Source organism: Dicentrarchus labrax, unplaced genomic scaffold, assembly GCF_905237075.1.
Source record: "Dicentrarchus labrax unplaced genomic scaffold, dlabrax2021, whole genome shotgun sequence".
NCBI lineage: Eukaryota > Metazoa > Chordata > Actinopteri > Moronidae > Dicentrarchus > Dicentrarchus labrax.
Window position 1 is genome coordinate 14,467,745 of NW_026136710.1, and position 12,536 is coordinate 14,480,280.

General features: G+C 41.2%; 1 protein-coding gene across 10 annotated transcripts in view; it reads left to right on the forward strand.

Annotated features, from left to right (window-relative positions):
• rimbp2a (RIMS binding protein 2a) overlaps positions 1–12,536 on the forward strand; it is a 63,715-nt gene that overhangs the window by 34,291 nt on the left and 16,888 nt on the right. For 9 of the 10 annotated variants that reach the window (XM_051412688.1, XM_051412689.1, XM_051412697.1 and 6 more), the window contains 7 exons: positions 2,309–2,413; positions 7,025–7,223; positions 8,409–8,563; positions 8,778–8,857; positions 8,991–9,100; positions 10,689–11,507; positions 11,798–11,821. In XM_051412688.1, coding sequence (XP_051268648.1) covers positions 2,309–2,413; positions 7,025–7,223; positions 8,409–8,563; positions 8,778–8,857; positions 8,991–9,100; positions 10,689–11,507; positions 11,798–11,821 — 1,492 coding nt within the window. The remainder of the gene's footprint in view (positions 1–2,308; positions 2,414–7,024; positions 7,224–8,408; positions 8,564–8,777; positions 8,858–8,990; positions 9,101–10,688; positions 11,508–11,797; positions 11,822–12,536) is intronic. The other variant, XM_051412690.1, reaches the window with a different exon arrangement.

The window sequence follows — 12,536 nt, forward strand, 5'->3', positions numbered from 1 at the left end:
AACACAATATGAAAAAAACACAGAAAAAGACACTTAATTTTCTTGGTTCTTCAGTCAAAACTAATGAGATAAAGAAACTGTCAATCTTGGTTTTGAAGTTATATAATCTGGCTTGTTGTCACATTTCTATGGGGGAATTGGGACATGAGTCAGCATAGCTATCTTATTCTGGGCCTTTCTGTCATACAAGAAGGTGTAAAGGGCAATACGCAAGACAGATGGCTAGTGGCCCTTAAATAAATAAAAGTTCCAATTATCACTGAAGAGGGTAATCCATCTAACTAAAAAGTGCTAGTAGCAGCTAATTTAGCCTTGAGCCACTTGCCTCAAGCAGAGATGAGGTGCAGACTACAGAGGTCTGGTAAGCTCCCTTCTTTTTGACCCCACACCCCCAGATTTCTTTCAACTTGAGGTTCACTTGAGGTGCACCCCCCTCTGAAGCAACAAAAGGCTTTATATAACTTTTCACTTAAGTCACCTGTAAACAGACTTTGATGTGTAAAATAAGTCTAATTCAAGTCCAAATCTCAGGCTCCAGTTCTCAAGTTCAAAGTTTCTGCTAACAGTACACATCACCTGTCTCAAAAATCCCTGTCTTTACAGTGTTGTGTACCACACAAATGCCCCTTTTCACGACCTTGTGGAGGATCTCCTCTTGCATTGCGGCTTCAATAATAGGAATGGAGGTTGGAAGTAGTCGCAGGCTGGAGCAGCAGGCTCGCCTAAGGCAGGTTAAATGTCTGTTTCTGTTTCAACATGACATCGCGTGGTGGTGTGAAAATGTATACGAGTTCATCAAGCCCTCCTTGAATGTGCAAGTGTTAAAAAAATAGTTTTCACTGAGGCTCCTGTGACAGCCTCTCAGCCAGCCCAGTCCTGCAGCTTAGAGCTTCTCTCTGATTATGCAAAGCAGTGGCTGCCTGCTCAGGACACCTCGAAGCCACTCCGGGAGGTAAAGAGGCTTTTCTTTTTTTCAAGGGAGAGAGAACACAGAGAGAAAATGATGAATGTCAGAGCTTTCTAAGCTGTCTTTTCTTTTTAAGCCTGCAGAAACATCTTATGGCCTTAACTCTGTTTCTGCAAGATGTGGCAGCTTGTCGTGACTCAGTGGATAGATAGTATATAGTCATGACTCGGCTAATTTGGGAATGGGTAGATTTGGGATCAGCGTGGGTGACCAAGTGTGAAAGCTTTGTCTGAGTCAGTTCGGAGTGTACAGTAGGATGCATCTGATAGATATACAAATTATATAAAAAGCTCATACTGTATAACAATCTTTATACTTAGGCTTATTTGCTTTCACGTCTGTATAGTAAATATAATAGCTGGGCCGCAATGCCTACAGTGCAGTGTGCGGCGGCATCCTCGCTGAACTACTGCGGCTCGCCAACTGCGGTGTCCACAAAGAGGGATTCTGCAGCTGTGATGCTGCAGCCAGCCCTATCTTTCTGCACTGAGTTTGCCTTCCATAAATACAATACAATAAAAGCCTTGTTAACAAATGAATGGATCCTGTCGACAGAAACACTAGAAGGCTTTTAATCTGAAATAGATAGAGGAGGTGTTGAGTTAAAAATGTATTTATATTTGTTTTCATGTCTGTGTCATATTCTACAGATGTAGTACGGCGTGATGTGAAAGCTGTGTGGCAGCTCTAACCTGTTAACACGGGTCTCCGAAATAAAAAGCAAGAGGCTGTGTGAGACACACGCAGCGCTCACGTGGGCAGTGTGTCTGTACAGCCAGCAGATGATAGCTTAGCTTAGCTTAGCATAAAGACTGGAAACAGCTAGCCTTGCTTTGTTCAAAGTTTTTGTCACCTTAAAAGGAGCTGTTTTGATCTGCAGAGGGAGCATGTCCTCTTCTACTGCCCTGTTGAACCGCCATGTTTCTACTACACACTTGGAAAGAAAGTATACAATTGGTTGCAATCCGCAACTTTACAGCTAGATACCACTAAATCCTACACGCTGGTCCTTTAATTAGCTCTTTTCTTTGCTATATTTTGTGTGCATTTCTTCCCCACAAACATCAGAATGCAGTGTTGCCTGCAGCTGATTGCCATTCAGGTGGATTGGGTTACATTTCCTCAAAGGTATCGTTGCCACTGTGGTAGCCAGCCCACTTCAGAATACACCCTCCTTTCAGTGCCACAGATAGAATAGTTTAATAATTTTCCTGGCTTCAATAGAAAAAGATTGTGGTTGGGTATTTCTTTTGGGATACTGTAAAAAAAAACCAACTCTGTATCTCTATATAACATCCTTCAACGTAACCACATCCTCTCCCTCTGTCTGTTTCTCCCCAGCATATGCATGAGGCTGTAGAGCTGAAGCAGCAACTGCAGATAGAGCATGAGCAAGCCTTGGTGGCCCTTCACACCAAGCAGAAGGAGATCAATCAACTGCAAAAGGTATGGACATACGGATTAAGATAAAAAATAGAAAATTTAAGTTTTTAAACATTTGACCAAAGCCTTCTGGGTCAGAAGGAGCAGTGAGGAACTGAACCTCCGTGCTCAGCAACTGATGTGTCAGTAGCCAGTTTGTGCTGAATCACTGTCATTGAATCAGTGCTACTGTATCAGAAAATATAAACACCTCAGAAGCCTGTCCAAAAATCAGCAGATTTTATTAGAAATGCAGTTTTAGCTTGCAACACCTTTCATGTTGTTTGATAGTGTGCTAAAAATGTTGCCTTTCTAGTTGTTGATAAATTTATACACCTTGTGAACATCTTTCAGTGTGCAGATGTTACTGGTACCTTTTAAGACTGGGAAAAAACTTCAAATGTCACAAGGGACACATGGATTTAAAGGTCCACTGCGTAACATTTAGGAGGATCTATTGGCATAAATGGAATATAATATTCATAGGATTTTTTTCAATACTGTATAATCACCTGAATATAGGTTATGTGTTGTTACCTTAGAATGAGCCTTATGTATCTACAGACGCTGCAGGTCACCTTCAATGGAGTCCGCCATGTTGAACTGCCATGTTCTACAGTAGCCCAAAAGGCACAAACCACACTAGATTCAGGCATTTGCGTATTTCACGTGTTTCTTGGCCACTGTAGTTTCTCCTTTGTGCTTGGAAGGGGAGAGTAAAGCGAAGGAGTTGTGATCTGCAACTACACAGCTAGATACCACTAATACTAGACACTGAACCTTTAAATTACACGTGCTTTGGGCTATATCTGGCCCAAGTTTGTGGCTAAAATTATTGTTGATTTAAGAGTTTGTGAATTTTGACCTCTTCAGTCTTGAATTAAGAAATATGTAGTTTTAAACATATTTGTCCTGTTGCGGCTTTATGTACTGTTAATTGTTTACACAGCGTAGGAGGACAAACCAAAAAGCCCATTCAAAATCCTCTTACTTTAATGACTGATAGATATATTCTCAAAATACTGGATTAGAGTAGTCTAGCTTTAATATGGCCATAAAAGAGATGAATAGTGAATTCTTCCTCAGAAATCTTTTTTTTTTTCTGTCAGTTGTCTGTATGTACGTACCTGCTTATTGTCCTGTATTTGCATTGATGCTCAAAGAGAAACTATCAGTAATTAACAGTCGAACAGACACAAATATATCCAAATAGTGGCTAAAAAATGGTTAATTACACAGAGGTTTTTAAAGTTGAGAACTGTAATTTTACTTCTCCTACCAGCCACTACTTACCCCACTAACCCCACACACTAACGTACCTCTGATGAATAACAGTTCATCAGAGCAGTGCCATCAGGAGTAGGCATCTCTTCAAGTACCAGTGCTGTGATCCACCAGTGAGCCTCTGCCAGGGTATTGACTTGACAGTATGTCAGCTGTGTGCTGTCTATTCTACCTCATGGACTGTGATCACAGTGTCAGCTGTCATTGTGTGTTTCTGTTCGTTCTCTTCAAGCTCGGGTTCAAGCTGACCAAGAGCACGAGGAAGCAGTACACCTGTTAGAGATACAGTAACGTGAATAAACACAGATCTTTACCTTACCTTTCCAAAATGTGGTTTCGAGCTCCTCGGGATGTATGATGTAGTATTATACAGATGTGGAATAAGGGGTCCTGCAATGTTAACTGTAAAAAGCAATGAATATCAGTTTAATGTAGTCAAAAGTTGCTACTAGATAGAAAACTAGTTTAACAAATGTCAGCTTACACACACACACACACACACACACAATGTTATTGATTAGAAAAATCTAATGTTGGAAAGACCCTGCACCAGTCACACTTTATTACTCTGGCTGATTGCACCTCAGCTGGGAATTGACAGCTTGCTAACTTACTTTCTGTCACTACGCCTGTGAAGCTTTCTGTTTCTTTTATGATGATAACAAAGGCAAATGCTCAACATTTTTAGGAACTTTTTTTAAAACAATATGTATATGCTTGATTTTACATAAAACAAAAATGTTTTGTTGCACCAGCTAATGACCTGTATAGAGTAGAGAACATGTAAATAGATAACAGCAAATGTTCTAGAGAGCTAGTTTGTCCTTAACATGGAAAAATGAAAAATCTGATTGTTATTTTCTAATATGTTCGGCTGCTTAGCTTACATAATTGTTTGTATTTTCTTCATTTTTAACATCACAAGAGTAATTGCTTTTAGGCTGAGGATAAATCAATGTCTGTGGAAAATGTTAAGCTATGTCTGTTAACAAGTGTAGTTGGGTTTGCTGTGTAAAGTGTAAACTTCCCCAAATCCAGTAAAGAGCGGGACAGGGCTGCTAATGTTAGACGAAACTCTGATAGCTTACAGGACCAGTTTCACAGTAGATACTATAACTCTTTGCTCTCTGTATCCTACTTTAAAAAGCACCTTAAAAACCAATCGTACGCTTGTGTTTATATATAATTTTTTCTGTTATCTACCTCTTTCCCATTTTCGTCTCCCTTTATTAAACAAGTTTGGTTGCTTGCATGCTTTTGTCAAGTCCACAAAAGCAATGAGTTGTATTTTATAGATGAAAAATGACACCATCAGTAATGCTGCAAAATGATGATGATTTATAAGGGCTGAAAGTCTCAATTTGCTGCTCACTATAGAGTCATCTATTGAGTGTCCGTTATATAGTACACAGCTCTAGTAAGGACAATAAAGGTGTGAGCAAGTGCACCAACTTAAAAAGACATTAAAGAGATGGCAATAAAGCACAGTAACACATGTCCACACAGCCCTGAGAAGATGTCTAATCAGGGCAAATAAGTCAATACGTATTCGTGTTGTGGGTGGACAATGAGTGTGTAGGGGCCTTGCTGTTAATCTAGATGAGACAATCCTTAACCTGTGCAGAACCTGTTGGATAAACGCAGACTTAAACCTTCAACTTGTGTCCTTCTTTCATGTTTCTGGATCCTCTTTTAGCGCAGGTTCCGCAAGACACTTCATTCATTCTGAATGTCAGTGAGATGTATACTGTAGGAACATGGTCAGGGTGCTGGCCAGTGCACTTGGCCCTGATACAGGTGGTGTGGCATAAATTATGGCTTCCACAGAGAGTACCCTGGCCTTTTTCTGCACAGAAGCAATTGCTGTAAATGCTGTAATACCGTGTAAGTTATTCAATACTCCACACCAGTTTGTGACTCATACATTAAAACAGTTGAAAACAAACAGCAGCTCAGCCTCTGTGCTTGCAGTTATATTACCTCTTCCTTTCTCTTTCTGTAGGTTTTCCGTACTCTTGTGTTAAATATTATTCCAAACTTTTCTATCACTGTAGTTGCAGACTCGTACATCCCATTAATCCCATTAATCCTGTATCCAGGCTGACCTTGAATACTTTATAAATTTCCCGACCTGCTGTGTTTCATCACAGTCTTTAAGATGCTTGTCACCGGCTCATCTACTTGAAATTATTTTCTCATTCCACTCTAAATCCTTTTGTCACGACAACAGTGTGTAGACTCCTTCGAGTGTAGTTCAAGTGAGGTCATGTTATTATCCAGCTGAAGCACTTTAATACGATTTTACTGAGCAAGCAGCCCGAGTTTGGCTCAGACAAACATCCAGAGTTTGGTCGGAAAAGTGGAAACTCCGCTGTTAAGGAGTTACTTGCTTCTTGCAAATTCATTGAATCAATTTAAACACACATACATACATACATACATACAAACTTCACTGTCTTTAGGGTCAAACAAATAAACAAACCTTTGTATTCTGTTTTCTTTGACACCATAGTCCTCAATCATTTTCTGTTTGTCAGGCTTTTTCAGTTCTTGCTTTTGTATATTTATCTGCACTGATAAATATATTTTGCATTTTTCTTTTTCTCCTTTGCATCAATTACAATTGCATTTATTGGTGTTATGTTTTTTCTTTCCATTTTTCTTCTTTCTTTACTTTTTTTCTGTTTCCCTCCTTTTTGTCTGAACAGAACAATAAGGACAGAATGTTTCAGGTATTTACTTTCCTCCCTGATTAGTTTAATCTCCTTTCAGTTGCATGTGTGAATTTTCAGCAAATCACTAAAGCTTTCAAAGCCTTTAGTGGGTATTTTGTGCAAATTGAGAATCCATATGTTCCCTGAAAGAGATTGAGCACTACTATACTCACTGTACACCTCAATCCATCTTCCTTGACTTCCTCTGATATGATATCTATGATATAGCATCTTTAATGTCTATACTGTTTTATAATCCTCTTAACACTTTGCAGTTCTCAGGCTTTGTTATCAGAGTTCAGCAGTGTACTATATCAGCTGCAGCTGTGCAAATGACTCTACTCTTCCATATGCTTTTATTAGTGCAGTGGTTAACAATATAACATGCTGCTATAAGCTCAAAATGGCTCTTTAGGGATCCTTTTCTAATTGGTTCTGTGGTTGATCAGCATTAATAGATGAAACGTTGGCTGTTCTTCAGAGAATTCATATCTGAACATTACATGTGATGAAGTACACCCCATGCTTTGTGTGTTCCCCTATGATTCAATCTTTATCTCCTGCTCTCTCTTTTTTTCCCCCACTCCCTCCTCTGGGCCATTACCACCCTCTCCGCTCTCCTCGTTGTCTACGAAAGGTCAGGGTTCGTGACCTGGAGCAGAAATGCAGGTCACAGAGTGAACACTACAACCAGCTGTCCAAAGAGCTGCTGAATTTCCATTTGCAGTCGGATACTGTGGACATCCTTAAAATTAATCCCACTTCCACATCCCAGATTCCTCTTTCGCGACAGAAGAAACTCTCACAAGTTATTGTTGGAGCCCAGCCAGAGACAGGTAGGTCAGTGTTTTGAGCTTTAGCTTTGATTTCATTTTTTTTTTTACATTTTCTGCAATTTCTTAACTTTATTGTTATTATAATAGTATTAGTTGTAGTTGCGTAAAGCCTTTGGCTCCTGAGGCAGCTGTGTGTGTAGCATAAGACACCCAATTCTCCAACCGCACTGTTGGTGGTCGAGTTTAATGTAGGCACCAGGTTTTGACACAGAAGAAGAATGCGTGGAATAAGAAAAGACGATGTCTCCGGTTCTGCTGCATTGATTTGATACTTTTTTCGGGGCGTTTATTTTGTGTATTATAGGAGTGCAACGCTTAATCTGTAGAGTGTTCTTTAAATAGTAGCAGAAAGTGTTACTAAAACATCAGGGTTAAATGGTCTGCTACCAGTGGGGTCCACCCATTATAAGAAAATGTATGCACTCTAGACACTGTGGATAGAAGCATCCACCCAATTACATGTGATCAAAAGGCTTATGAATGAAATGAGAGTCACAGTATTCTAATTCCCTGACAGCTCACATAACAGCTGGATCAGCTCACTCCTGACCAGAGGTAGACATCATCAATGGCAATACTGGTTATTTGTGATCAATATCTACCCTAATTGATCACAGGCGTGATGTATGACATGAATGTGGTTCAACACATTAGTATTCTAACGAGACATAGTGGAACCTGCAGAGCCAGCAGATACAGCCATATCAGCGATGTAGATTTATACAGTCTGGCACAGACCAAAGGTCTTTGAAGTGCTGGAAATCCTGTTTTATCTTTCTCTTCACTTGAAACAGAGGGGGAACTCACTGATGCTTTTGTGCTAATACATAATATTACTCACTTATAAACCACAAGAACCCTCGGATACAGTGGATTCATGTTGTTGACTTACTTTAATTTCCTCAAGGAATTCAGCTGTTTGCACTCTTACACTGCAATTTTCAATTTTGTATTTCCTGCATCTCCTTTCAAGTGTGTTTTTTTGCCCAGAGGACCTGAGTGGTATTTAAGGGCAAATGCATTGCAGATGTGAGGTGTTGATGGGGGTGGAGAAGCCTTTGCCATGAAGAGTGTTTGCTGTACACTTGCTTCAACAGGAGATCAATAGCTGTGCAATGAGCAGCAAATGGGTGCAGAAGGAATGACAGTTGCTCTTTATTTGCTATGGAAATCAATGTCTCCCAGGCGATGAGAGCGCGGCAAACACGCCGCTACTGATCTCCCAGTTCTTGCCCTGCACACCACTGACTGGAGACAGAGAAAGACCAAAACTGTCTGTCAATTCCAGTACCGTGATAACGGACCGACCCAGCAGCCCTCGACAGCTGACCCTCTCAGAGGTGGGTCTGAGTGACACCACATCACTAAATTTCATCACACTAACGCATGTATGACTCATCATGTCTTCAAGATAGATGACAACATTACCCTGACTTATATAGTCATGTTTGCAAACTTAATGGTTTACTTCGCCTATTCTTGGGTTGACTAATTATGAACGGTACATGTAAATGTTAATGACATTTATCTTTTGTTCTTTTTGTCAATCTACAGATGGAGGATGAGGCCAGCCCATCACCCAGGTCCAAGCCTCGCTACACAGGCCAGGTCCGCCTTTGCACTGCCCGTTACAGGTAAATGAGAGCAGCTTCAGGAGTGCGTTTATTTAATTGCACATAATCTTTTTAAGTTTACTAACAAACAGCTTTATCATTTCCAAATGATAAAAGCTGCTGTGGTGAAATCTGTGAACATTTCTCCTTCCAGTTACAACCCTTATGATGGACCAAATGAGCATCCTGAAGCAGAACTCCCCCTTGTTGCTGGAAAGTATCTGTACGTGTATGGAAACATGGATGACGATGGCTTTTATGAAGGTAAGAAAAACAAGACTCCAGGATGACATGGAAAATAATATCAGCATTAACTGGCATGTCAAGCAAAGGCAGGTATCTAAATCACAACTGTCTTAAAAATATTACAGTCGATACATCAAAGATTGCAGAACAGCAGGAGGTGTCTTTTGTTGCTTTTCAAGTCTATGATTTTGCCTGAGTCCTTGTCTACTGCTGTTGCAGAGAATGCTTGACAGTCACAACAAGCGTGTGCATCATCGCATATTAATTATCGCACAATGAGACAAAATCCCAAGAAGTGTGTGTCAGCACACAGTTATCCCTCAGTGAATTTGTTCTATTAACAGTATTTAGTTTGGCAAGTAAATCCCCTCAGCAACCTTTGCAAACTGTTACTTTTCTGTGTATTATGTGTATATGTATAGTTGTATAATAAGAATAATAATACAACTTTACAGTAAAGAACAAATATTAATTAATTACAAATATGACATCCTGTTATGACCCATTTTGGTATCAGTGTTTGTTATTATTTATTAGTTACTTTGAAGCTGTTCAATATTCCACTAGGTGATTTGATTATCCTGGGTGCACCAGTGTCACCAGCAAAACTTCCCATACACTTTTTCTAACTAGTGACTGGAGTGATTCTCTGTCTAATCTCTTTAGAATTATGAAGGCTTCTCCATCAGAGGCAATCCTAATCCCCCCAGATAGCAATCCTGCAGACAGCACAGCCCGCCACAGACACAGTAGTACTCAGCTGCAGTGATTCATCAGCTGTGGGCGGTCAGATTGCATGGCATCGTGGAGGAGCCTTGTATTTACCACGCAGGAGGGAGACTCAGGCCTCAGACCAAGCTGTTGTCAAGATGGGACCTTGGTCCCTTTTAGCTTGATGACTAATCCAGCGGGGCTCAGTTTAATCATCAGCACACACACACAAACCTGCACACAAATGCGCAGACACACACAGATGGTCTTAAGGTCTCTCAGACCTCTGTGGAAAAAGGGATTGAAGGACAAGATGATAGGGAGCTTTTTTGAAGACAAACTTCTTCCCTTTGGAGAAAAAAGCTACAGTGAAAATCTAAGTTGTTTTTTTTCTTTTGCATTGACCGCAGCATCTACATGCTCTGGGGTGTTCCTGGAAATGTTCAAAAGCAGTGAACTGAAGTTGAAGTTCTTCGAAATGTTGAAAAGGAGTTTTTTCTTAGTTCTGGAGAGAGTACAAAAGATAGCATCAGAGAACCAGTGGTAAATCTTACATCTTAGGGAATAGTACATACTGTATGTTTATGTATCTCCCACCTTTCACTCACTGACTCATTGCCAGCCTGCAAGGGAAATAGCTCTCACTGATGATTATGTGTATTCAAGTTACAGCTTACCTTTTGTCTTGTCTTGTAAGGAGCCATTAGTGAAACTTAAATTCAACATATGCAGGAGGCATCACAGAGGGACTGTTGTGCTGTCCCATAGACAATTGAAGGGTAGTATTTTCAGGTAGTTGGCATTAGTGTTTTTGTTCATCAACATGAACATGAAGAAAGAGGCACAGAGTTATTTATCTTCGACATCTGCTTCTCTACTTCTTTCTGTGTCACAGGAGAGCTGCTGGATGGCCAGCGAGGACTTGTTCCTTCCAACTTTGTGGAGTTTGTCCAGGACAAGGAAAAACCAGCTATTCTGTCGGGGGAGGGAGGGGATGATCTGGGCCCACTGGACCATAACCCCCTGGCCTTGACAGCAGTGGATGGAGGTGCCTCCCAGGATGGCCTCCTGGGCTCAGCTAATGCCTTGGTTCCCTGTAGCAATGGGACAGGGGGGCCCCTGGACCCTGAGGACATGGCTGAAGACGTTGTGCCTTACCCCCGAAAGATCTCCTTGATCAAGCAGCTGGCACGGAGCGTCATTGTGGCCTGGGAGCCTCCATATGTGCCTTTGGGCTGGGGGAACATCTCTGGCTACAACGTGTTAGTAGACGGGGAGCTTCGTGCCAGTATAGTGTACGGTGGCCGGACCAAGTGTTTGCTGGAGAAACTGGACCTGGACGGCTGCGTTCATCGCGTGTCGGTGCAGAGCATCACCGACCGGGGCTTGTCAGACGAGTTGCGCTGTACCGTGCTGGTGGGAGCCAATGTGGTGGTGGCGCCGTGTGGTCTGCGGGTGGATGACATCCAGCGTGACACTGCTGAGCTCTCCTGGTTACCTAGCAACAGTAACTATGGTCACACTGTGTTCTTGGACGGGGTAGAGCACGCAGTGGTAAAGCCAGGAAGGTATAGACTACGCTTCCTCAACCTCAAGCCCCTGATGGTGTACAAAGTGACGGTGGTGGCACAGCCGCACCAGGTGCCATGGCAACTGCCGCTGGAGCAGAGAGAGAGGAAAGAAGCTGGTGTGGAGTTCTGCACTCAGGCTGCAGGTCAGTAAAGATCATTTCTTTACATAGAGATATAGTTTCAGTAATGTATTCATAGCTCCATATCAGATGGTCGTCAGTAGTATTTTGTGTTTGCTTTTCACGTTTTAAACAATCTTGCATGAAGGACAGATGGCGATGACAGACTGCTACTACTCTGTTTATTTCAGTTTGCTGTAATCCAGCTTTAATATGTAACATAATGCCATATTATTTTAAGGTTATTGTACTGTGCTGTGGAAGAGTACAGCATTGCCTTACCGTGCCATTGTTGTGTATTGTATTTTGTCTAGGTCCAACACCATATTGCAGAACAGGTCAGAATAAAACATCAGTCCTGGGCTGGGTTTCCCGATATATCTGAGCACTAAATGATTTTCTTCTCTTGAAAACCAGTGGGCAGAGATGACATTAGTGCTATGATACTTTTGGAAGAGGGTTGTAGTCTTGACGCCGAGAATGATTATGACATATTGTTCAATATGAGCAATCAGTGAAGGGATCTGGGCAAAATTATTTTTATATGGTTCTCAGATGGAAAAAACATTTTCCATCTACAAACAATGTTGTCATTCATGCATCTATTGAGACACAGACTTTGTGTTTTGAAACCAAATTCAAATGCAATTTTGCCCAAGTTTGCTTACTGCACTGAACACACTAATTAGACAACAGCCACGCATCACAAGATATGATCAGTTATTATTCTGATGAGTCATTTCCTCAGCCTATAGCCTAGCCTGTAGTAACCATTGCTATATAAAGCAGTGCCACTCGACTGCTCACTGAAATTACCATTTTGTGTGAGTGTGCATTTGCTTCTGTTTGAATGCAGTTGTGCATGTTTTATCCAGTGATCCCGGAGAGTGGGAGACAAAGAATGGGCTGTATAGTTAGTCTCTCTGGATTGTGTCCTGCATGCAGAGACAACAGTGCTTCTCTCAGGAGGCCCACATTGTTTTATTTTGCCTTCATTTTTTCTCCTTTAAAAAAGAGTAGTATGAGGTCATGATACAGTACTAGACCAGAGGA